Source organism: Haliotis cracherodii, unplaced genomic scaffold (genome assembly GCF_022045235.1).
Source record: "Haliotis cracherodii isolate W230 unplaced genomic scaffold, xgHalCrac1.p SCAF_3, whole genome shotgun sequence".
In the NCBI taxonomy this organism is placed as follows: Eukaryota; Metazoa; Mollusca; class Gastropoda; order Lepetellida; family Haliotidae; genus Haliotis; species Haliotis cracherodii.
Window position 1 is genome coordinate 61,171,991 of NW_027266286.1, and position 26,590 is coordinate 61,198,580.

The following is a 26,590-nucleotide window of genomic DNA, read 5'->3' on the forward strand; positions in this document are numbered from 1 at the left end:
TGGGGATTGTGTAGGGGCACCCTAATTATCACACCCAGATCCACCCCACAGGGGTACAGTGTGTGAAGCCCATCATCCCCTACTGTGATGTGGCTAGCAAGTGCTAAAGCAGCCGGAAAACTATTCTCACTCACTCTGTGATGGGACGTGGGGTAGCCTAGGACTTCAAGCATTGGCTCATCAGTAGAATGCTCAGTACAATAGGTGGATCCTATTTCTGGCATCTCCACCATGCAATTGATGGAATATTGCTGAAGGTGGCATATACAATACTCACTGACACAGTGTAGAAATGTTTAAGCATAACATTATAGTGTACAATGGAGCATTTGTGGGCAGAGTGAGCAAGTGAGAGTGTGAGTGAGTGAGTGAGTGAGTGAGTGAGTGAGTAAAGAAATGACAAGTCAAATATCACTTCAAATAGATAACTTAAAAAATTGCAACATCCTGACTATACTGTCTGTAAAAAGATATCCATATATGGAAATAAATCCCAACATCAGTGCCACTCCCAATATCGTCCAGCTCATTAAATGTGATATACGATTCTATTGCTCTTTCCATATATACATACGATTCTATTGCTCTTTCCATAAATAAAAGCAATCTGAGGCCATGAATGATATATTTGAGAAACACAGGTCCTAGTGACCTCTTGAATGTGAGGAAATTAAGGTGAGGAAATTAAGGTCAGATTGTTATGTTTTTGCTTTACAGAGTGAGTGAGTGAGTGAGTGAGTGAGTGAGTGAGTGATCGGTTTAGGTTTCAGACAGTTGTGAACATTATTTCAATTAAACACGTATCACCATCTGTCCGCTTGATGTGGGAGGAAAGCCTGAAGTGATGAAAGTCACAGACATTACCACTTTGGCAAAAACCAAAGTGTAATTATGGTTCTGACCAGCCTAGCATCATCATCAGCTTAGGGCACAAGGTACCAATTCTGGTTAGGAATGGATGGATACGGGCACCTAATCATCATGCCAAAGACATGGTGGTCTCTGCTGGGATCATGTTGCATGTCCTGTGAAATAAAAGTAAGAAAAACAAATGAAAATATTACATTTATTTCACGGCTGGTGATCTGCACAAATACATAACTTAACATCAAAATTGAAGATGACGAAAGTACAAAAATATTTGGCACAAAAGAAATTCAAGCAGTGAAAATTTCAAATACAATACATATTCTAGACATGTATGCTTAAACAGGATATATCAAGCATGTGAAATAATATTAGCATGTTCAGTTGTCAATGAGTCAAATGGTTTATGAAATGCTTTGAAGTTGGTGTCGTCCTGTGATGCTGAGTGTTGTCCTGTGTCACTGGGTGTCATCCTGTGTCACCCTGTGTCACTTGGTGTCATCCAGTGTCACTGGGTGTCATCCTGTGGTAGAGGGTGTCATCCTGTGTCACTGGGTGTCATCCTGTGGTAGAGGGTGTCATCCTGTGTCACTTGGTGTCATCCAGTGTCACTGGGTGTCATCCTGTGGTAGAGGGTGTCATCCTGTGTCACTGGGTGTCATCCTGTGGTAGAGGGTGTCATCCTGTGGTAGAGGGTGTCATCCTGTGTCACTGGGTGTCATCCTGTGTCACTGGGTGTCATCCTGTGGTAGAGGGTGTCATCCTGTGTCACTTGGTGTCATCCTGTATCACTGGGGGTCATCCTGTGGTAGAGGGTGTCATCCTGTGTCACTGGTGTCATCCTGTGGTAGAGGGTGTCATCCTGTGTCACTGGGTGTCATCCTGTGGTAGAGGGTGTCATAGTCCTCTGTGTGTGTGCTTGCACTAGTCAGGACTGATGACGATTTAGAGAAATTGATATTCCATGGTGATTTATTGATACGGGTATCATAGTTGTGTTTTTGACCTTAAGGTTGCAGTGTTTCAACGACTGTTTCGAGTCAGGTAATATTTTTATAACATTAGTAAGTGTTTGATCAAATCCGAGTTTTAGCATATATGTTCTTTTGTCCAGTGAGGTCAGGTGAAAGGGGGTTTAATGTCACGTCCAAGATTATTGCAAACTCTGCGACTCTGTACAGAAATTTCATTGCCACAGGTGACTGGGCCACAATGAAAGAATAGCACAGTATGCATCTTCCTTGATTTACCTGTCGGTGTCCAATATATGATATAATAATTCAGTCACATTGAAATAAGACAATGTCACTCTACTTTCTACTTTCATAGTTTTCATTCCATATCAGTGAGTGAGTGAGTGAGTTGGGTTAAACACCACTTCTAACAGTATTCCAGTTATATCACGGCGTGTCAGCTTAATGTGGGAGGAAAGCCCGAAGTGATGCAGGTCTCAGACATTTACCACATCGGTGAAACCCACGAGCACGGGTATGGTGCTGACAAACCTAGAAACATAATCAGGGCAAACCGGGATTCGAACCCACAATCATAGGTTTGTGGCATGCCCAAGGGACGCAAGACTGCACAGTGAATCGCTGCGCCTTAGAAGACTGGGTAACCCATGCTCCTTTATTCCAGATAACAACAGTGTCAATGATAAATTTTGAGTGAGTGAGTGTGAGTTTGTTAGCTTAAATGCAATATGTATTTTGAATTTCATAAATGGGTTTTCTACAAATGCCACATGGAGCAGATATCCTTAATACTGTCAAAGACTTGAAGAGTCATCATTTGTCATGACAGTCTAAAATATTATGACAAAAAATATTAAAACATGATTAAAAATCTGATACTCAAGTCACACCACTTACATTTGTCAATTTGTAGAGTTTCTGACATCTAGCTTTCGGGTTAGTACTTGGATCTCATTGAGTATTATTTCAGATTTAGAAATGGATGATCATGAAAGAAAATAATTTAAGACCAACGTGAGAAGTTCTTCTGTGACAATCACTGTACCCTGACACATGTAAGCTAATTAGCCCTAATTACAGTGAAAAAAACATTGCTCCTTGGGAGGCTATTTGTTCTGTGGCACGAGTTACAGCTGCACCAGATCACCCCGTCATATCTTATACTTAAAACAAATAACAACCACTTTCATCCTAGGTTATTAAAGTGTCAGATAAATCAAACTGAAAAAAACCCTTAATTATACAAATCTGAGAAATATGTTGAAGAAACATACAGATTGTTGTTTTTAAAAAAACAAAAACAATCACAATTATAAAGAATTTCCTGTGACCTTTTCAAGGTTATAACAATGTCATTCTGCTGCTGTGATTGCTGCTGTAATATATATTGCAGCAGCAATATTCCTACAATATCATTATTCAGTGAGTGAGTGATAGACTAACATTTAGTCTTATATTACACAATATCCTTCTTGACTCCAAAAATAAAAAAGAATTCCCTATGCTGATTGTGGAATAGAGCTAGCTTGAGCTGGCTAGACTTGCTTTTGTATGCATTTCTAGATTATTATTTTTTCCTAAAATAAATATATTCCATGGTCATGGTGCAGGACTAAGTGAGAGAGTGAGTTGGGTTTAAAGCCGCTTTTAACAGTATTCCAGTTATTTCACTGCATGTCAGCTTAATGTGGGAGGAAAGCCACAAGTGATGCAGGTCTCAGACGTTTACAACTTTGCATCTTCCTGATACTCTTTCATGATAGTATTTTTCTGATCGTGATCTGTCAGAAACGTTGCCTGAATGACGGTCTGATAGATTACAACTTTGGAAGTTGCCACGACTACAGCCATTGTTGTTATAAATGATTGGTATTATTGGTATATGCTGTACAATGCTTATAAACAAACTTCGGTAATAACAAACTAAACATAGTGGTCCCTTTGAGTTCATTATAACCATAGTTTACTGTATGCAAGTATCAGGGTAAAACTTTATTGACTTATTGATATGTAAGGATAAGAATTTATGGATGAACAACGTCTTTATTACAATCAAGAGCGACATTTTGGTGTAGGTTCTAACACTGTTATAAAGCAAGTGTTAGAACCTACACCAAAATGTCGCTCTTAATTACTTCGTACTCCAACTTCTAAAGAAGACTTAATGATATGTTTGACAAGTAAGCAAGCTTCTCGCTATATAACTAACATATACTGAACAAGGAAAGTTAGGGATCATGAATATGCTTAGGGATATCAGTGGGGGCACGGGTGGCCCATTCGTCTAAGGCGCAGTGATTCGCTGTGGAGGGTTGCGTCCCTTGGGCACGCCAGAAACCTACGATTGTGGGTTTGAATCCCTGTTCGCCCTGATTATGTTTCTAGGTTTGTCAACACCATACCCGTGCTCGTGGGTTTCACCGAAGTGGTCAACGTCTGAGACCTGCATTACTTTGGGCTTTCCTCCCACATTAAGCTGACACGCCATGATATAAATGGAATACTGTTAAAAGCGGCGTTAAACACAACTCACTCACTTAGGGATATCTTCTTGTCGTGAGGATTGAGCCCATGAGATGATAAACATATCCCAAAAATATTCATGATCCCCAACTTTTCATGTGCAGTATATAGAAGGGAGGCCTGGCAACACTGATCAGTCATCTGAAGCATTGGGTGGAATGAGTGAGTGAGTGAGTGAGTGAGTGTATATGGTTTTACGGCGCTTTAAGCAATATTCCAACAATATCACGGCGGGGGACACCAGAAATGGGTTTCACACATTGTACCCATGTCGGGAATCAAACCCAGGACTTTGGTGTGACGAGCGAACGCTTTAACCACTAGGCTACCCCACCGCTAGAGTACAGGGCTATATACGTCATAACAACTTAAGAAATCTACCAGGAGGAAATCAATATTTGACCGTATTAGAGGAAACTAGGAATTTGGTCTTGAAATATGTATGGGGCTCTAAAATAATTCAATATGACAGTCCGAATTCAGCATAGCTGCAACCACAAAAAAAATCCAATCCCCAAAGACTGGTCATCAACTATGAAATAACAGGAATTGTAAATGTTGACCCATAAATGGATCTAAAAGATTTCTTCAATGTCAGGAACTGACTGTATTTTCTGTATCACGGCAGACATGGCAGGACCACTACTGACAGAGACATGTAAGAATGCATGGTGTGTTTCACCGTGTCAATATAATCCGTTATTTCACGTCAGTGGCTCAGACTTTTTAGTCCATTAGCAGGGACAACACTCTTTATGTCTATCCTGTGAAGTGTTTTTACATAGACTACTACTAAACATGCAGCTCTTCATGTCTGCTTTTCATGAAGGCGACATGTTGGTGGGATTTTGTTCTTTCAAATTCAAGTTCCAAGGATTGCTAATTGAGGTGTCTGTTGTTTAACACTGCACTCTGCAATATTCAAGCTGTATGACGGTGGCTTGTTAATAATCAAGCCCGAATCAGCCAATCCAGTGATTGATACTGTAAGCAACAATCCATGTCATCGGGGACAAGGACCAAGTGAGTGAGTTGGGTTTAATGCTGCTTTGAATAATATTTCATTCAATGTCAGCAAACAGCAAATGATGGAAAAAAGTGAAGATGATGATGATGATGATGATGATGATGATGATGACGATGATGATGATGATGATGATAGCTTACACATATACATTCATCTAGTTTTACAAGTTCCCACCTGCATTATAGCAGCATGATAAAGCAGACCACACTTTGAAAGGTGTCACCAATAATCAATAAATTGCAAGTGATTCCTGCCATTTGATTGCCCAGCTTAGCTTTTGGTTTTTGAACCCCCAAAATGCCTAACAGACTACTGTTTCCTGTTTGGGTGATAATAAAATGGGTTCGGCTTGTCTTCCTCTCCCCCCACCCCTCTATCCCTGCAGTTGTGATTTGATTCACTCTGAGAAGAAAGACCCGTTTTATTACAACATAGATCTTGATCAAGTTGATTATCGATCAGATTGTCTTCACTGGGCGATGCCATATTATTTGAAGCAAATGCAATGATATGAGACGTGGAATCTGATTGGTCAATAGGAAGGACATAAAAGGGACATAACTCATAATAGCCACTGGAGGCGCAACGATCGAACCCAGAAATTCCAGCCTAGTTAGGCAAGGGTGGCAACAGGACTTTCACAGTCAGTTAACTCCCTTGCCTTGTTAAGATGTCAACAGGTCAGTTCAGACTAGTGACATGTTTAACATAAGCACATTTCCGCAGAAACAAAGGAGGCCTACATTTGGACAAACCATGGGACAGACTTGATCCTGTATAACGCTGTAAGTATATCACACTTGGCCTGAAAAACCAACAAGATACAATTGCACAAAGACTTCCAGCATCTGAGATGACTGGGTCGTTATGCTTACTTCATCTGGCAGTTCATTCCTTACTGAATAATCTGTTTCTAGTGAGTTGAAAACAATTTCTCTCTTGAGCATCTACTGAGATAGCTAGGTCTTTGCTGCTTCCACCAGTCTGCATGGAACACTAATTGTGTTCATGATGTTCATGATGTTCACAAAAGCTGCGACACTGAAATCTCAGTACAATATTTATCACAATACTTTGTCTTTATGAGGATACGAAGGACTTTCATCCTAGTTTGAACCCATGCTGTGACACATTACCCACTGGGCTACTCGATGTTCAGTTAAGAGAGGAAGGATCCACTGTACACTCAGTCCATATTGCACTAAACGATGAACAAACTCCTGAGTCAGACGATGTCACCATACTAGGAATCCTTCACACAAGAGTTCTCTCCCCTTCATGCATCTGAGCTGCCATTGTATGACCACAAATTAGTGCTTGTGGTCAAACTGTTGTTTGGCTATCCTCAGAATACTGTTGAGTTAGACACTGCGTTGTATGCTGCAGTCATTGTGGAACATATTTTTTTATCTAACCCATGTGCACATATTTCTAGGCAGTGAAGGAGTAGCTCTGATGGTGGAATGGGGGAGCTGGTCATGTCCTGGTGTTACGCAGAGATGCATCTGGAGGTTGGTGATGCATCTTGAAGTCAATGATGGACCTGATGGAGTAACCTCACTCAGAACCTCAGAGGCTGCATCTGACAAGGGAGGTAATTCAGTGTGATCGGTCTGGCAACACCACCTAAAATAAAAAGCAAACACATATTCTTTCAGAACTTTAATCTTATTGCACCAATTATTTCAAACATGATATTATTACTTGGGAAAATGACTTCTATGAAGAAGCAGGATTGGACAGAAGGAGATCTGAAGTCAGCATTCTGTTACCGAATGAGATGTGTGAAATGCCCCTTTGGACAGTACTTCAGTACGTCAAGGTGTGTCAGCTCACAGTGGGAGGGAAATCCTGATGCAAGCAGTACTTGTTTAAAATGTTTGGTGAAATTCATGATCACAGGTAACTTACTGACAAACCAAGGATCATAACTATATAGGCATGCATGGCCATTAATGGGATCTGGACCAACAGGATCTATCAATAAGGATCTGGACCATCAGGATCCATCAATACTGGGATCTGGACCAACAGGATCCACCAATGGGATCTGTACTAACAGGATCAATCAATAAAGGGATCTGTACTAACAGGACCCATCAATAATGGGATCTGTACTAACAGGATCCATCAATAATGGGATCTGGACCAACAGGATCCATCAATAATGGGATCTGGACCAACAGGATCTATCAATCATGAGATCTGGACTGACTGAGTTTCATGGCAATGCCATTGCTCTGGGAACTGGGCTCCAAGTTGAGGAGTCTGAGTAGTAAAACAGTTGAGGAGTAAAAATGTTTAAACTGTCTGTAGGGATTACCTCCAACTTGAGTTAGTCGTACGTGCGGCTCAATCTCTGACATCTTCACGATCTCAGCCAAATACTGCAAAGAGATCACAGTGAATGTAGTTCATCAGCAAGAAGCAAAAGCTTCACACTTTCACCTCCAGGAAAACCAGTTTGTGTTCATCTAGTCTTGAAAAACACAACAATCTCAAACTCAAACATCAACAAACTGTTTGTGGCCCAATAACAGCAAGTCACTTATATCAATGGTTATCAGACCAATGCAGACAATTACGTCTTAATGAAACTCACACCCACTCGCATGGCGCTGCAAGGCCTGGGACCATAATCTGGGATCCAAGCCCACGATCAGTGGATACTCAACATCACAATTTTAATTATCTCATAACAACACTGCCAGATGAAATCTACTTCACATAACAGTACTTTACATCCCCACATCAGCAGCTGTACTGATACAGAGAATGAGTAGTAAAATATGTACACAAGAATGGAATCAAACTCAAGTCTTCAGCAGACCAAACCAGCACTTTTACAGTTAGGCCATCCATGCTGCCCTTGATATTAAGCCAAGTGAGAATGTCAGCCTGTAGTCGGTGTGATGACACACAAACTGCCTTGTCTCAGCTTCAACAAGACCAACATCAACACAAGATGCCCCATTACACAGAATGGGGAGAGGTGAAATGGGGTTTAACATCACGCCTGGATTATTGCACATATATAGCGACGTGCATGTACATGTGTGTGTGGCTGCTTGTACTAGTCCGGACTGATGCTGATTTATAGTGCTAGCTCACTGAGATACCATGCCGCAGTTTAACATGAATACCCCACTCAGACACAGTATACTGACTCCGAGCCGACCAGTCCTTGTTTTAGCCCCTTAATGCCGAGCGCCAGACAGGGTAACAGGGTAATCTTTTAACGTTTTTTGGTATGACGCGGCCGGGGATCGAACCCCGGACCTTCTGCTCTTCAGGTGGATGCTCTACCACTAGACCACGTGGGCGGTCCTACACAGAATGGGAGGCAGTAGGTATGCCAGGTAGGATTGATGTTTAACGCTGCACTCAGCAATATTCCAGCTATATGACAGGGTCTGTAAATAATCAACTCTGGACCAGACAATGCAGTGATTGACACCATGAGCATCGATGCACGCAACTGAAATACAATGACATGTATCAACCAAGTCAGTGAGCCTGACCATCCAATCCCATTTGTCGCCTCTTATGACAAGCCTAGTCGCCTTTTACAGCAAGACTTGAAACAGAAAGTCCTATGAAAAACACATGACCATTCCAGTGACCCTGATTAAAGGTCACTCAAAATCTTACTAACTCAATACCTTACTCAAAGAAGCAGATATACCAAATTTCAACCCATAGAGGATATTTCACGTTTCATCCCCCCCCACACACACACTTTAATTGTGACTAAAAAAGTAATTCTGAGTTTGAAAAATCTTAAATAAAGAAACAAAATTAAAAAAAGAATATTTGAGTTCAATAAGATTCTTTATCATAGATTTTAATACGATTATGTGAAAAATCAACATAAACAAAAATCATTCTTGAAAGCTAAAAGACTTGAAGGAAATGAAGGAATGCACGCTTGTCAAGTTGTTTGTTTATTTGTTTGTTTGATGTTTAATGCTGCACTCAGCAATATTCCAGCTATATGACGGCGGTCTGTAAATAATCGACTCTGGACTATACAATCCAGTGATTGACATCATGAGCATTGATCCACGCAATTGGGATACGATGACATCATACCCGGTATCAACCAGGTCAGTGAGTCTGACCACCCGATCCCGTTAGTCTCCCATTACGACAAGCATAGTAGCCTTTTAGGGCAAGCATGGGTTGCTGAAGACCTATTCTACCCCTGATCTTTATGGCTAGTCATTTTAACAAATTTGCAATACAAAGAGTTTCAATTAATGAGTTAAATGAGAACTGTACAGTTCAGGACTAAGCATTTTCAAGAGAATGACAAAGGACAAGAAGAGATATTAACTCCATAAATTACCATGTGTCCTTATTTTGCCATGTCAATGTGGAACTAACGTAAAAAGGAAGTCAACAGTTTGTGTATGGGCCCGACACTTATGATAAAGGGAGACAATTTGTGGGGAGGTAACCCTTATATGGCTACAGTTCTGTCCAAGTGTTATGTTCACTGAAGTGAAATATCAAGTGTTGTGTTCACTGCTAAAAAATATCACTTTTCTCAACTTAGTCTTTCACACTGAAGTATATAATATATTGAACACTTTGTGAGTTATCACGAACATGATACATTTTTTTATTTAGGACCCTGAAAGTGAATTTGACATTCAATATCAGTCAAGTGTAATTGAAGATCATTCCAAAGAGTTATCCACCATATAAACCAAATATCATGGCCCCTTGCGGAATTTAACGTAATACGAAAATGTCAGATATTCTCCTGACTGAAAGTAGGTAATGGTGACCAACCACTGATCAAAGATGATATCATAAGATTGTTATCAATTGTCATACATTAGTATTCAAATGATACAACCAATACATACATTAGACTTTAAGACATTTAGACAGCCGGAAAATGGATTTTAGTGAAAATAGCAAACATATTTTCTGATTGACCTTTGCTGTGACCTTGACTTTGCACACTGGTCACCTTTTCAGATATGGGCCCGCCCTAAGGATGACAGATCAAGTTTTATTGACCCAAAGTATATCCTTATTGAGTTATTGTTGAAACAAACATTTCTTCAGCTATAACCTTGACGATAACCTTGACCATTAACATGACCAGTCAACGTGTCAAAAACATTTCCAGGGCTACGAAGGAGATATACACGATAGGATATCCTTGAGATGTCCAAGTGATGCATGGTTTTAAAAATGGTGAATCAGATGGGTCACAAGGACCACAGTCATGGCACCACGGTATGACTACTATCAGAAATAAGGCCTGGCACCATTCAGCATATTAATCTTCACTACTTTGTAACAGTAGGGTCTGAAACCTATATTAAGGGTTGTTTCAGTTGACTTTTAGAGAAAGAAAATTACAAAAAAACAGAAGCCATGGACGATGCCCTACAAGTTATATGTGTTTTAGTGTGATTAAATTTTTTCAGTAACTTGAAAGGGAAGTGAATCAAAGGACATTTATAGGAAAGGGTCTTGTCACTTCATAATACTGCTGTTGACATATTCACATACAACTGCAGCAATTTGAAAGATGAACTTTGTATAAGGTATAAATAGTACCTTCTGTTTCTTGCGTTGCCCACACACTTCTGAACACTGTGCTCTGACAAATGTTATATTTGGGATATAAATTTCTCAGTAAAGTAGAGTGAGAAAGTGAGAGAGTGAGTAAGTTGGGTTTTACGCCGCTTTTAACAGTATTCCAGTTATATCACAGCGTGTCAGCTTAATGTGGGAGGAAAGCCCGAAGAGATGCAGGTCTCAGACGTTTACAGCTTTGGTGAAACCCACGAGCATGGGTACGGTGCTGACAAACCTAGAAACATAATTGGGGCGAACCGGGATTCACATTCACAATCATAGGTTTCTGGTGTGCCCAAGGGACGTAACTCTGCACAGCGAATTGCGGCACCTTAGACGACTGGGCCACCCGTGCCCCCGATTCTAGTAAAGAACATATTCTAGTGAGGCAGCACACAAAGTCAGTGATACATGATGTACATTTGACTGCTTTCCAAATGGCATTGTGTATTCATAGCTTTCGGCTGTGGGAGCTGTGCCAATTCATATTTGTCAGAGTGGTACACAAAGTCTTAATCTAGACTACCAGATTTCAGAGCCTTGGTGGCTGCGTGGGTTAGATCCCTTTTTTTCGGTGCCTCAAATCGGGAACGTGGGTTCGAATCCCTGATGGAAAGAAGTGTCATCCCAAATTTGTTACAGTTGACCAATTTCTAAATGGCATTATGTATTCATTATGTATGTTTTTTTCTGGATTTCCTTATGCAAGAGGGGGCACAGGTGGCCCCGTTGTCTAAGGCGCCGCTTTTCGCTGTGCAGAGTTGCGTCCCTTGGGCACGCCAGAAACCTATGATTGTGGATTTGAATACCGGTTCGTCCTGATTATGTTTCTAGGTTTGTCAGCACCATATCCGTGCTCGTGGGTTTCACCGAAGTGGTTAACGTCTGAGACCTGCATCACTTTGGGCTTTCCTCCCACATTAAGCTGACGCGCTGTGATATAACTGTGAGTGAGTGAGTGAGTGAGTGAGGGAGGGAGGGAGCTGTAAAGACTGCCCCCATGCGGCCAATGGTGCCGGGGCCTTCAAGATGAGACAAGAGTCATCAGAATATGACAAATCCCCCCAGCCCTGACAAATTGGAAAGAACAAACTTTGATGAAAGAATGCCTATCAGTTTCAGAGACATGATTCGGACAAACGAACCGCTATGAACAGAGTCAAAGTCAAACGTGTTGCCAGATTTGCTGATAAGTTTTAGGATGTGAAACCTGTTAATGGAATTCTGACACGTGCCAAGAAGTCGAACTAAGCCATGTTATCAAGTTTATAGAGATCACATATTCCTCAGCTATGCAAAGGTACCTCACTCTGACAATCAGTTGTGTATTATTTGGTATAACAGTAAATCAAAATAAATATAGATTGAGTATAAGCTACTTTAACTCAACATTGTTTTCAGTATTGTTTGTATTTGTAATTATCTGTCCTCAAGATCAAATATCCCAACCTCTCTGTGCAGCCCCCTGACCACTTTCCGTTCTCACACGTGACATTGTTCCAGTCCTTGATGTGAGTTATTAATTAAAAGCCAAATTTCTCTACTGTGGACAGTGGAACCATACAGAGGGCATCGTCTACCTTCGTCAAAAGTGCAGTTTGCCTACAGAGTTATCTAAACATCTTTATGCACCAGTGCTTCGTCTACTTTAATCTACAGTGCAGTTCGTCTGCAGCAGTGTATCAAAAATATTTTATGCACCAGTGATTTGACATTGTAGACTCGCCCAGGCAGAGTACAATAAAATATAAAATTGTTCATTATAGTCTCGCCATTTGCACAGTAATAGCATAAAAACTGAAGACTGAAGACAGGTACCATAATACATGGTGTACGCATGTAATTTTATTGTAAATATCGGAACATGAAGGCACAAATATAACATTATTTGCTTTGCACATAGCATCCTAGTACAGACACATGCACAATCACTTACTACCACCCCATCCACACTCCTACACATCATCCCCACCCCCACCCCTACACATCACCCCTACAGATCACCCCCACACATCACCCACACCCCTACACACCACCCACACCCACCCCTACACATCACCCCTACCCCTACACACCACCCCCACCCAGCCTCCTACACATCACCCACACCCCTACACACCACCCACACCCACACACACCACCCACACCCCTACACATCACCCCCACCCCTACACATCACCCACACCCACACCCCTACACATCACCCACACCCCTACACACTTCCTACACCCACACCCCTACACACCACCCCCACCCACCCCCCTACACATCACCCCCACCCCTACACACCACCCACACACACACACACCACCCACACCCCTACACATCACCCCCACTCCTACACATCACCCACACCCCTACACATCACCCACACCCACACCCCTACACATCACCCCCACCCCTACACACTTCCCACACCCACCACCCACACATCACCCCCACCCCTACACATCACCCCCACCCCTACACATCACCCCCACCCACACCACTACACATCACCCACACCCCTACACACCACCCACACCCTAAACATCACCCCCACCCACACCCCTACACACCACCCACACCCCTACATATCACCCCCACGCTTACACATCACCCCCACCCCTACACACCACCCACACCCCTATACATCACCCACACCCCTACACACCACCCACACCCCTACACACCACCCACACCCCTACACACCATCCACACCCCTACATATCACCCCCGCCCCCACCCCTACACACCACCCACCCACACCCTAAACATCACCCCCACCAACACCCCTACACATCACCCCCATCCCTACACATCACCCACACCCACACCCCTACACATCACCCACACCCACACCCCTACACATCACCCACACCCACACCCCTACACATCACCCCCATCCCTACACACCACCCACACCCACCACCCACACCCCTACACATCACCCCCACCCCACCCACACTCCTACACATCACCCACACCCACACCCCTACACATCATCCCCACCCACACCCCTACATATCACCCTACCCACTCTCCTACACATCACCCCTACCCACACACCTACACATCACCCCTACCCACTCTCCTACACATCACCCCTACCCACACCCCTACACATCACCCCTACCCACTCTCCTACACATCACCCACTCTCCTACACATCACCCACACCCACACCCCTACACATCACCCACACCCACACCCCTACACATCACCCCCATCCCTACACACCACCCACACCCACCACCCACACCCCTACACATCACCCACACCCTACCCACACATCACCCACACCCACACCCCTACACATCACCCACACCCCACCCACACTCCTACACATCACCCACACCCACACCCCTACACATCACCCACACCCCTACACATCACCCCCACCCACACCCCTACACATCACCCCCACTCACTCTCCTACACATCACCCCTACCCATCACCCCTACCCACTCTCCTACACATCACCCACACCCACACCCCTACACATCACCAACACCCCTACACATCACCCCCACCCCTACACACTTCCCACACTCACACCAACATCCCCACCCACACGCCTACACATCATATTCACCAGTACAACCTGGGTTTACACACTGGCTTAATGCCAATTTTCCTGTTATGTTGTCTTGAAGTCTGTTAAATAATTAACCTAATTAATCCTAGTGTTTGGTATGATCAGTTTTATTGTGTTACTAAACAACAATGGGAATCTACTCAGGACATAGTGTAGTTTGTTTTATAAGTCTCTTATAACTATTTGTTGTTCTAGATCAGTTGCATTATTTTATATCTTAATATTAATAACTCATTATATTTCATTCTTTACTATTTATCACATTACACAACACATCACTATTTCTGTAAAGTGACTGTAGGCAAAAGTAGATCTACCCATACTGAGCTTTAGACATGAGAGAAGAATCAAAAAAAAATTTAATAATGCCCCAAAAAATTCAAGACGCTACCAACTACACAAAGTTCTCCTATCTTGTTGGCGCTGAAACTCCCAAGATTGCTTCAGATCTCATTTGCTACACAACTCATGGCAAGACTTCTGCCCGTATCCCGCCTCAAAACTATATTTAATTGAAAGGTTTAGGCGGCAATGCATACATATATAACTTTTTAAAGGGGATTACGGGCGGAAGTATTTCCCAACTCATAACCAGCATGCTAAAACCACTTCTAATTATTGTCTACCATTATAAAGATTGACCCACATCTGTTGTCACCTACCTCTACTATATGAATATCATCATCAGTGACCCCCAGCTTGGCTATGAAGCTCCTCACAGTGCTCTGGTATTGTTCCTTCTGTCTCTGCAGGTTCTGGTCACTGTTGGGAGTATACAAGGGCCTTGTTATGCAAGTTGTATACATTCATTCGTTTGTTGTTTAACGCCGCACTCAGCAATATTCCAGCTATATGATGGCAGTCTGTAAATAAACAAGTCTTGACCAAAAATCCAGTGATTGACAACATGAGCATTGATCCACGCAATTGGGATACGATGAAATGTATCAACCTAGTCAGCGAGACTGACAGCCAGATCTTGCTAGTTGCCTCTTATGACAAGCTTGTTTTCCTGAAGATCTATTCTAACCCGGAACCTTCAAGAGGCACCTATAGCCTGTACCCAGGTAGGGTCGGGTAATAAGCGGTTGGGTATGTGGGTTCTAAAATTGGACCTGTCTCAGCCCCATGTCACAATAATTTAAGATGACAGTCTGTTTCATGGACATTCCGTAATTTTGTAAATTCCATGATTAAATAAAGGTACGTTAAACCAAGCATCAGAATCATGAACAACAAATGTGGAATGTGTAGCAGATAGCATAACTTCTGCCCAACTATTGGAACAGTACTTCCATCTCCGTGGTCTAGTGGTAGTGCATTCTCCCAGAGAGCGGAAGGTCCAGGGTTCGATCCCCGACTGGGTCATACCAAACAATGTTTAAAGATGGTACTTGTTGTTACCCTGTCTGGCTCTCAGCATTAACACACACATGCATGCAAGCACACATGCACGCACGCATGCATACGTCGCTATGTAAGTGCATTAATCTTGGCTGCGACGTTAAACCACATCTCACCTCATCTCATTAGCATCCCTGCATGTCAGCTTCACGTGGGATCATGCCCTATGTGATTCAGGTCTGAGACATGTTCACCACTTCAGTGAAACCCACTGTCCTGACAAAACTTGACACATAATCAGATCTGGGATTTGAATCCACGATCATAGGTTCCTGGCATGCCTAAGGAATGCCACTCTGCACAGCGAGTCTTGGACGAACAGGGCCAACCGTTCCCCCTAATCATTGGAACAAGACTTACTACATGATGCCGGCAGTGCCCAGGCAGAAGGAGTGGTAGAAGATGAAGGCCTTGGATGATAACTCCATCAACCAGCTGCAGAGACAGTCAGAAACAGAGAGGATACAACGCAGTCAGACACATATATCAGGGCTGAGAGGATACAACACAGTCAGACACATATATCAGGGCTGAGAGGATACAACACAGTCTGACACATATATCAGGGCTGAGAGGATACAACACAGTCAGACACATATATCAGGGCTGAGAGGATACAACACAGTCAGACACATATATCAGGGCTGAGAGGATACAACGCAGTCAGACACATATATCAGGGCTGAGAGGATACAATACAGTCAGACACATATATCAGGGCTGAGAGGATACAATACAGTCAGACACATATATCAGGACAGAGAGGATACAATACAGTCAGACACATATATCAGGGCTGAGAGGATACAACACAGTCAGACACATATATCAGGACAGAGAGGATCCAACACAGTCAGACACATATATCAGGACAGAGAGGATACAACACAGTCAGACACATATATCAGGGCTGAGAGGATACAACGCAGTCAGACACATATATCAGGGCTGAGAGGATACAACACAGTCTGACACATATATCAGGGCTGAGAGGATACAACACAGTCAGACACATATATCAGGGCTGAGAGGATACAACACAGTCAGACACATATATCAGGGCTGAGAGGATACAACACAGTCAGACACATATATCAGGGCTGAGAGGATACAACGCAGTCAGACACATATATCAGGGCTGAGAGGATACAAAACAGTCTGACACATATATCAGGGCTGAGAGGATACAACACAGTCAGACACATATATCAGGGCTGAGAGGATACAACACAGTCAGACACATATATCAGGGCTGAGAGGATACAACACAGTCAGACACATATATCAGGGCTGAGAGGATACAACGCAGTCAGACACATATATCAGGGCTGAGAGGATACAACACAGTCAGACACATATATCAGGGCTGAGAGGATACAATATAGTCAGAAACATACCTTATTTCGAAAAACATCTATTATCGAACAGGTTTCAAACTTTCAATTACTTTTTGAGTTTTAATGCCGACCTGCAAGAATTATGTTGAGAAGTGTGCGCCAAAATATGTCTGTTCAGTCATGAAAACCCTGCTAAAGTTGAAACCAATCAGGTGTTTGACAATAGGCGACGCCACTCAAGTGCAGCGGAAGTTTACAGATGAGGTAATGGAGGTCATGCCTTTTCATTGAGGATTTTTATTCTATTGTTGAAGACATTGCCTATTGTTATGAAGCAGAATTTGAATTTTTATTTTTATTCACTCATCCCTCAAAATATCAGCAATACCATCTTAACTGTTAGAAAATAGGGTATGTGGGGATACATATATTCAGGGCAGACAAAAAACACACAAACATAGCCATATTAATTCATCAAAAGAGAATACTTTACAATTGCAATACTTTTTGGGACAAGTCAGACCGACCTTGCGCGAACTTTGACCGACCAATGGAATGACTGACAAGAAGTCAACATTAGCTAATAAGAAGGCAGCATTCTCATTCTTTATGGCACTAATTTCAAATTGGTGACTCCGCTTCAATTAAAAATTGAAACCTGAACAGAACATTCTGGAATGGCTAATAGATGGTCTTGATTGTAGGGATTCAATCGTTAAGCCCGTAACCTTCGTTCAGAATACCCTGTGTTAAAGTTTTTGAGGTTGCATGATTAGAAATCACATTCTGATTGTCACTTTCATGATCTGGTAAGTGACGCTCTGATTGGTCGGATGAAAGGTCATTCTGACATGACCCCTAATGGGATGTCCTCAGATCGTTGTTCAAGCGGAAGCGGGAACAAAGAAATTCTTGAACACCTCGATATTTCACATACCACCCTATGTTACTTTACTGACTCATGTAATACAGAGGTAATCAAGGCAACAGCAAGGGAATAAACATGGGAACTTAGGAACAACACTCCCTGTCTATGTGAAGTCCTTCTCGTTACTTTCAGTGATTGCTTTCTGGTCTCCTTTTCCACATAGCTGAGGAATGATTGACTTTTTCACCTGCTTATATGTTGTTTATGATGTATATCAAATGAGTGAGTGAGTGAGTGAGTGAGTGAGTATGGTTTTATGCTGCTTTTAGCAATATTCCAGCAACATCACGGCGGCGGACACCAGAAATGGGCTTCACACATTGTACCCATGTTGGGAATCAAACCAGGGTCTTCAGCGTGATGAGGGAACACTTTAACCACTTGGCTACCCGACCACCCCTGTATATCAATGAGTGACTTGATTTGAATGTTGCTTTGAACAGTATTCCACTTATTTCACTGCGTGTCAGCTTAATTGTGAAGGAAGCCTGAAGTTATGCAGGTCTTAGACGTTTACACTTTGATGAAACCCACAAATAAGGGTATCGTGCTAACAAACCTAGAAACATGGGGGCAAACTGGGATTCGAACCACAATCATAGGTTTCTGTGTGCCCAAGGGTCCCCACCAAAATCATGTATATATATATTAGTATACAAGGGCAGAGCACCAAGATGGGATGTTTCTACTCACCAGTGAATAAAGCCTACAAATTCTGTGTCTGTATTGAAGACCTTCTTCTTGTTTATCAATGCTGTCAGAAGATTACCCTGAAATGAAGGAAAACATTTCTTCCCAAACATTCAAGGTATATGCAAACATTTCAAACTGGATTTCATTCTAACTTCTGGAGCATAATGACATAATTTCCACAAAGCCCTTTAAAGCTCTTAACTACAACAATACAAAATGCTAGGGTCATCTTCATGAAACAAATGTGTCCTAACTACATCAAAGTCTAGTTTTCACCCATTTCATCGCTTGTCCAATTTGCGCTAAAAATATTCCAAAAAGTAAGTGAAGACCAATATTTTCACAGTGGCCTAAGCTCTTTAAAGCTCTTAACTACAACAATACAAAATGCTAGGGTCATATTCATGATGCAAGTGTGTCCTAACTACATCAAAGTCTAGTTTTCACCCATTTCATCGCTTGTCCAATTTGCGCTAAAAATATTCCAAAAAGTAAGCGAAGACAAATATTTTCGAAGTGGCCATTAATGCCAGTGGCTGAGATGCAGTGCTTTTTCTAGATGACCCTGCTGATAGTTGATACATGTTTCATGCTATCACTATGTGCAGTGTTACTTGATACTGTGTAGTCTGCAGTCTCTATTATTGTAAGAGCAACATGCAGCAGTACTTAGTATCATGCTGTCGTAATCTTTCATTTTGTTTGTCTGTCATGGATGCAATCTCAAATCTTTTTGTTATCTGATTGACCAAGTCGTCTGCTATGATAGCCATCTTTGTGATACCGTTTGAAATAAGAGTGAGTGATTGAGTACGGTTTTACTTCTCTTTTAGCAATATTCCAGCAATATCAAAGGGAGGGGACACCCGAAAAGGGCTTCACATGTGGGGAATCTAACCCGGGTCTTCGGCGTGATGATCTAACGCTTTAACCACTAGGCTACAACACAACCCCTGAAATAAGAACAGCGATCAGATTATACATCATGTTTACATCACAAGGGACACAACTCATGTTCTATAGGTGGTGGTGTCACAGTCAAGCCAAGAATCGCAAGGGTGGAAACTAGGCTTTGATGTAGGCTAGTGGACACCCATGCCTCGGGAAGATGGTCTAGGCATAGGCTGAGTCAAGTCTTAGCAAGTTTGTTCAGACATATTTCAACTTTACCTCGGAGTGATCGCACAATTTCGTCCTCTACTGATTCTAAAGAACGATGGTGCTAGGATCGATCTCACAAGTTCATCCTCTACTGATACTAAAGAACGATGGTGCTAGGATCGATCTCACAAGTTCATCCTCTACTGATACTAAAGAACGACGGTGCTAGGATTGATCTCACAAGTTTATCCTCTACTGATAATAAAGAACGATGGTGCTTGGATTGATCTCACACGTTCATCCTCCACTGATACTTGAGAACCACAGGAACTCGATGATAGCGTGTATAACATAATATAATCATATAAAGAAAACAATCACACACCTCTATATACATATAGACAAGGAGTGACACCCGCCATCTTGGTTCTTATTCAAGATTTCACACTCGGTTCGAATCACAGCTCGATATCGCATGAAATATGAATGTCACTTATTTCAACCTATTGGAACTTGCTAAACAAACCATCGTGTTCATCTGTGGTCACCTTACCTCGTATTTATTTTAAAACAATCATCAAATATCTGCTCTATGCTGCGCCTCTTAGGTAAACAAGAAAAGGTGGACAGAATGTACGGCGTTACACGGGCTTTAACACGGCAAACGTTTCTGATTGGTTAAAATGTGTATCAAAATATTAGAACATGGTGAGGGCAGGGAAATTCAAGACGTCAATGATAAACTGCTTCGAAATATTTAATTTTGCTGTAGATTTCCTTGTCAACCGCAACATTTTGCAAGCAGGCTTACCATTGACGGTTTTGAATTTCCCTCCCTTCACTGTGTGCTAATATTTAGATTCACTACTTTGTATTTTAGCCAATCAGAAACATTAGCCGTGTTCAAGCCCGTGTAATGCCGTAACTTCCATCCACCTTTTTCATGTTTACCTCAGAGGCGCTGCATAGAGCAGATATTTGATGATTGTTTTAAAATAAATACGAGGTAAGGTGACCACAGATTAAGACGATTGTGTAGCCTATGGTTTTTTTAGCAAGTTCCAATAGGTTGAAATATGTGACATTCATATTTCATGCGATATCGAGCTGTGATTCGAACCGAGTGCGAAATCTTGAATAAGAACCAAGATGGCGGGTGTCACTCCTTGTCTATATGTATATAGAGGGGTGTGATTGTTTTCTTTACAAATATATTATGTCATGCAAGCTATCATCGAGTTCCTGTGTTAAGAACAACGGTGCTTTGATCGATCTCACATCTCTGATAAGGGAAATAACATTCACAGCTCGAAGAAGGATCTTGTTGGCACACTTAAATTCAAAATTGCACACGTGAGCCCTGTGGCACACATAATAAATTTCTTTCTCTGCTCTTGGGAGACATGCATTATAGCAAAAGAATATTCGGTGATCTCTCCAAAGGGTGGTTGAGATGGTTAATACAGGAAATTAATGAACCATGTACAAAATACTAATAAATCACATTTAGTGAGTGAGTGAGTGAGTGAGTACGGTTTTACATCGCTTTTAGCAATATTCCAGCAATATCATGGCAGGGACACCAGAAATGGGCTTCACACATTGTACCCATGTCGGGAATCGAACCCGGGTCTTTGGCGTGTCCAGCGAAGGCTTTAACCACTAGGCTACCCGTCCACCTTCTATTTATAACTGTACCAATCACAATGAAATGAAATACATAATATTCACACAGTAAACCTGCTATCAGCTTCATCGTTAATGTATTACCTGGTATTTGGGAGCTAGGATGCCTTGTCTGTCAACATCAATTATGGAGGAATATTTCTGAAAACAGACAGTTTAGATTAAAAGGGAGGGAGCAACATTGCATATAGAATCAGCTATGAAAAACACATGATAAATAACAGGTTAAGTCACTGGTGGAATCAACCACCTTCATTCTATTGAATCTAGTTTTCTCAGTTTGCAGCTAAAGTAAAAAATCGACACAAAGTGTTACGTCGCTGTAATTACGAAATAACAAAACAACTCGAAAAGTACTAGTCTGGATTTGCTAGTTTGATCTCAGTGAACAATACAAAATGTACTTTACAGGAGGTAATTTGTCGTCACTTTCAACATTCAAAAATAAAACTAAGTCCAAATTGACATAGCAGAAACAGACTATAGGCATTATGCACCTGTTCTCACCTGTCGTCAAGGTGTCATAGGTCATGGACATTCACCTTGATCTACTTACACCTGGTTATGCCCTGTTTCACAATAGTCTGTTTTATTCACATCTTTACACACTTTTACTTGTAAAAAGGCATCAAAACCTTTGATACGCTGTATTTGTGCCAAGGCCCAATTAGTACTAATTGAGTTGTTTGAATATTTACATATTTTGTATATTAACTGCATTTATTTAAGATCTGAGGTCGAAAAAACAGTTTTTTTTTCATTTCCGTGAGTACTTTAAATCCAATGTCCCTTTGAGTTGGTCTCATGTCATTTTAATGTATCTCTTCACAATTAATGAAGGTCATACAGACAGGAGACCCTGCTATCAGCGGTAATATCTATTTTATAAGTGTTCTCACTGTCTACATACCAAGGGAAATAACCCCAATCATGAGCAATGAATCTGCTATAGCGAAATCGTTATAAGGGACGGGTCATTTATTGGGGGTGATGGTAGGGGGGAGGGGTGATTGTTGAGATTGGTCTTAGGATTGTATCATATCTGTCCCATACCTCAAAATACATGTACCATTTTTTCGCGACACCCCATCCACCACTATTATAAATATTCCCCCACTATAATAAATATAAATGACCAGTCCTTAAATAATGTTCAAATTTATTATTTTTTCATTGGTAAAAATAGAACTGTCATCCTTCCATGTATCCTCCTGTGTCACATGTTCACCTGTATAAGCTCCACCCACTAGAGTGCCGTAGTTCCTAGCGCAGATGCCCCTTTAATCTCATAGAGTCAGACGGATTAACCATACTCATATGAAAACATAAGACATTCTTTAAATCTTTCAGCAGTAAAGCAGGTGGCAGTTTCTCAACTTTATAATATTTTATTTCATTTCTAGACATTTAGCAAACTTGTAATATGGGCAAGGTGTAAATAGGCCTCATTGCCCTAACACCGAGAAAACCTTCAGAATCTGTAAATTCCTCAATCCACATGATTTCCACAGTTTTGTCCAGATTAAAGAGGTTCCACTGTAGGGTGGTGTGTTACCTTGACGACATTGGGCACCACAGACTCCAGTGATCGTTTCTCCGGCCGACACACACCAGCCAGCTTTGTACGGGCTAGATCTGTGAGTCTAAAGGGCTTGGATAGCCATTCTATCATAGATGGGTGTTTCCTGAAGCAACAACAGCACTTGTTACCATGGATACCGTATCTATTAACAAATGAAGAAAACTAAATAATATACCTATCGGACTGAGAGATGAACATATGGTCCCGAAGTAAAGCTATATACAGTTGAACCTTGTTGTTTTGACCCGAGCGATACCATGTTGTTAATTTGAGATGCCTGACATGCAAGATAACGAGACAGGGTCGTCCAGACAGATATCAACAACAGACATAAGATGGCACCCGGTCTTGGTATTAACAAAAACGTATCACCTATCTCTGACATATTGCAATAATGTGATAACGTTATATATATATATTTTTATTTAGTTTGCAAAGTTTCATTCATGTAATGTCAATAGTTTCTGAGAAACCTTGTTCCCATTGAAGACACGATACATGAAGTAAAACAAGCGTATAGTTGACAGTCATCTATATCCCCCGCCCATTTTAACACGTTATGGTCCCAAACCAGGTAACTGACCCAACATTTCTGTTAGCCCATGTCAAAATAGCTGCAATGGAAATTCTAAAATAAACATTTCTAAAACTCCTTAACATCAAATGGCACTAGTTCAGTATGCGCTTTATATATAGACATGCAATGTTTGGCAAGGAAATATTTAACAGTTAATTTGTTATACTACTTAAGTAAACCAATCCTATATTAAAACTTAAATCCAACTTGTTGTCATGGAAACATAAACAATAAAAATTTCTAAAAGTGCTATATATCAAAAGGCACCAGTTCAGTATGTGCCTGGTAGACATGCAAAGTTTTGTAAGAAAGTATTTAACGGTTTTTGAGTTACACTCTGGAAATGAACACCACCCCTGTAGAACCTAAGTCCAACTTAGTGCCATGGAAACATGAAAATTTTTTTTTTCTAAAATTCCTAAATAGCAAGAGGCACCAGTCCAGTATGTGTCTGGTAACCATGCACAGGTTTTGTTGGAAAGTGTTGAATGGGTTTTGAGTTATGCTCCGGAAACAAACTCTACCCTATAGAACCTAAGTCCAACTTGTTGCCATGGAAACGTAAAACATAAAAATTTATAAAACTCCTAAATAGCAAAAGGCACCAGTTCAGTATGTGCCTAGTAGACATGCAAAGTTTTGTAAGAAAGTATTTAATGGTTTTTGAGTTACGCTCCGGAAATGAACACCACGCTTATAGAACCTAAGTCCAACTTGTTGCCATGGAAACGTAAAAAAATAAACATTTATGAAACTCCTAAATAGCAAGAGGCACCAGTTCAGTAAGTGTCTGGTAAACATGCAAAGTTTTGTAAGAAATTATTTAACGGTTTTTGAGTTACGCTCCGGAAATGAACAGCACCCTTATAGAACCTAAGTCCAACTTGTTGCCATGGAAACGTAAAAAATAAAAAATCATAAAATTCCTAAATAGCAAAAGGCACCAGTGCAGCATGAGTCTGATAGACATGCAAAGTTTCGTAGAGAAATATTTAACAGTTTCTGAGTTATGCTCCGGAAACGATTTCGGGACGCACACACGCACGCACGCACGCACGCACGCGCGCACGCGCGCACACACAGACGGAACCCATTTCTATATCCCCCGCCAACTTCGCTGGGGCGGGGGATAATAACATAACTGTGTAAAATACAATTTACGGGGCCAATTTTCGAACTCAGTCCTGACAAGTGTCTCTTACATAATCCCACACACTTTCATTCATGTAACTTCAGTAGTTTCTAAGAAAACTTGTCCCCATTTCATAGAGTATGCACTAAGTGGAAGAGCACGGACCAAGGGCCATAACTCTGAAAAAAAATAAATTTAAGACAACAATTTTAGAACACATTTGTGATCGTGCAAGTAACATCAGTGTACAAGATTTCATTTTTCTAAATTTAATAGTTTTCGAGAAAACTTGTCCCCAATCACGCAGTACGCACTAAGTTGCAAAGCATGGAGCAAGGGGCATAACTCTGTAAAAAATGATTTTACGACAGCAATTTTCAACTCTACTGAGAACATGACCAGTAACATCAGTGGATAAAATTTCTTTTTTCCCTCTGTAATAGTTATTGAGAGAATTTGTCCCCATGAGAAGTGGACTGACGGAAGGAAGGATAGGCGGACAAACTCGACTTCGTGGCAGGGCATAATAATGTGAACTTTAGAACACCAAATCTTCCAACAAGCATGCCCTAAGAGATAGTATTATTACCCCATGGATCAGTGCGCACTCAGTTTTCATTCTCCGCTCCCTGGGGAGTGTACAGCTGCTGGAGCTGAGAATATATATATATATACCATCCTCAGGTACATAAGAGGGGAATATCTATGTACAATTTTGACTGACACTTTTCTTAATTTTTCATATTCAAAGTATGTGACACATGGTGTTGTATAAACTTGATTAGAACCAAATATAAAACCCAGCTTCAGTGATTATGATGATTATCAGGTAAATAGTGAAGACTGAAAGGTCCTTGCTTTATCACATACAAGTAACATGAACAAACAAACAGTCAGTCACCTCCGGTGGTCTGGCAGGAACAGAGCCAATGCTGTGACAATCCTGATTACCTCCCCTTCTAGTCTCGGCGAGCCGACAACAAGGACTGTTCGACCAATCAGCAAGCTGTAGAGTATGTGTTGTAGGTTGTTGCAGGAGAGTAGTACATTAACAATGCCATATCCTGAAATGGAGAGTTGTTCACTAGTAGTGTCTTAGGTTATTTTGTCTATTTGTTGTTTAACGCCACACTTAGTTATATTCCAGCTGTATGAAGGTGGGCAGTGAATTTATGATGGATATCATGCGCCATCCATGAGGTCACCTATCCTTTGAACACCAATCCTTTAGGACATCTCTTATGACTAGCATGGGCTCCTGGGAACCTATTCTAACCTGGAACCCCATGGAAGTAATGGTGAAGAATCACCAGGTTTTGGGACCATCAGCCTCAAAACTTGTGTTTCTCTGATTTTGTTTCACAATAGGAGACATAACATGACATGGGAGGTATGACTCATTCCTTGACATGTCTGATCATGCTATCAGGATATGGTACAATGATAGACTGTCAGGTCAGTGAGAGTCAGGTGGAGAGGTAGTACATGTAGAGAGAGGTGCTGCAGCTAGAGGGGTACTACTGGTGGAGAGAGGTACTACAGGTAGAGAGAGGTGCTGCAGGTAGAGTGGTACTACAGGT

The 26,590-nt window shown here is 41.5% G+C and overlaps 1 protein-coding gene across 1 annotated transcript in view; it reads right to left on the bottom strand.

The window, feature by feature from the left end:
* Positions 1-1,084: 1,084 nt before the first annotated feature.
* LOC139474232 (guanine nucleotide exchange protein SMCR8-like) overlaps positions 1,085-26,590 on the bottom strand; it is a 59,906-nt gene continuing 34,400 nt past the window's right edge. Inside the window, exons 19-26 of the mRNA XM_071257153.1 lie at positions 25,912-26,074; positions 23,275-23,404; positions 21,804-21,860; positions 18,933-19,009; positions 16,335-16,409; positions 15,233-15,332; positions 7,715-7,778; positions 1,085-7,017 (exon numbers count right to left, since the gene is read on the bottom strand). Coding sequence (XP_071113254.1) covers positions 6,953-7,017; positions 7,715-7,778; positions 15,233-15,332; positions 16,335-16,409; positions 18,933-19,009; positions 21,804-21,860; positions 23,275-23,404; positions 25,912-26,074 — 731 coding nt within the window. The 3' untranslated portion in view covers positions 1,085-6,952. The remainder of the gene's footprint in view (positions 7,018-7,714; positions 7,779-15,232; positions 15,333-16,334; positions 16,410-18,932; positions 19,010-21,803; positions 21,861-23,274; positions 23,405-25,911; positions 26,075-26,590) is intronic.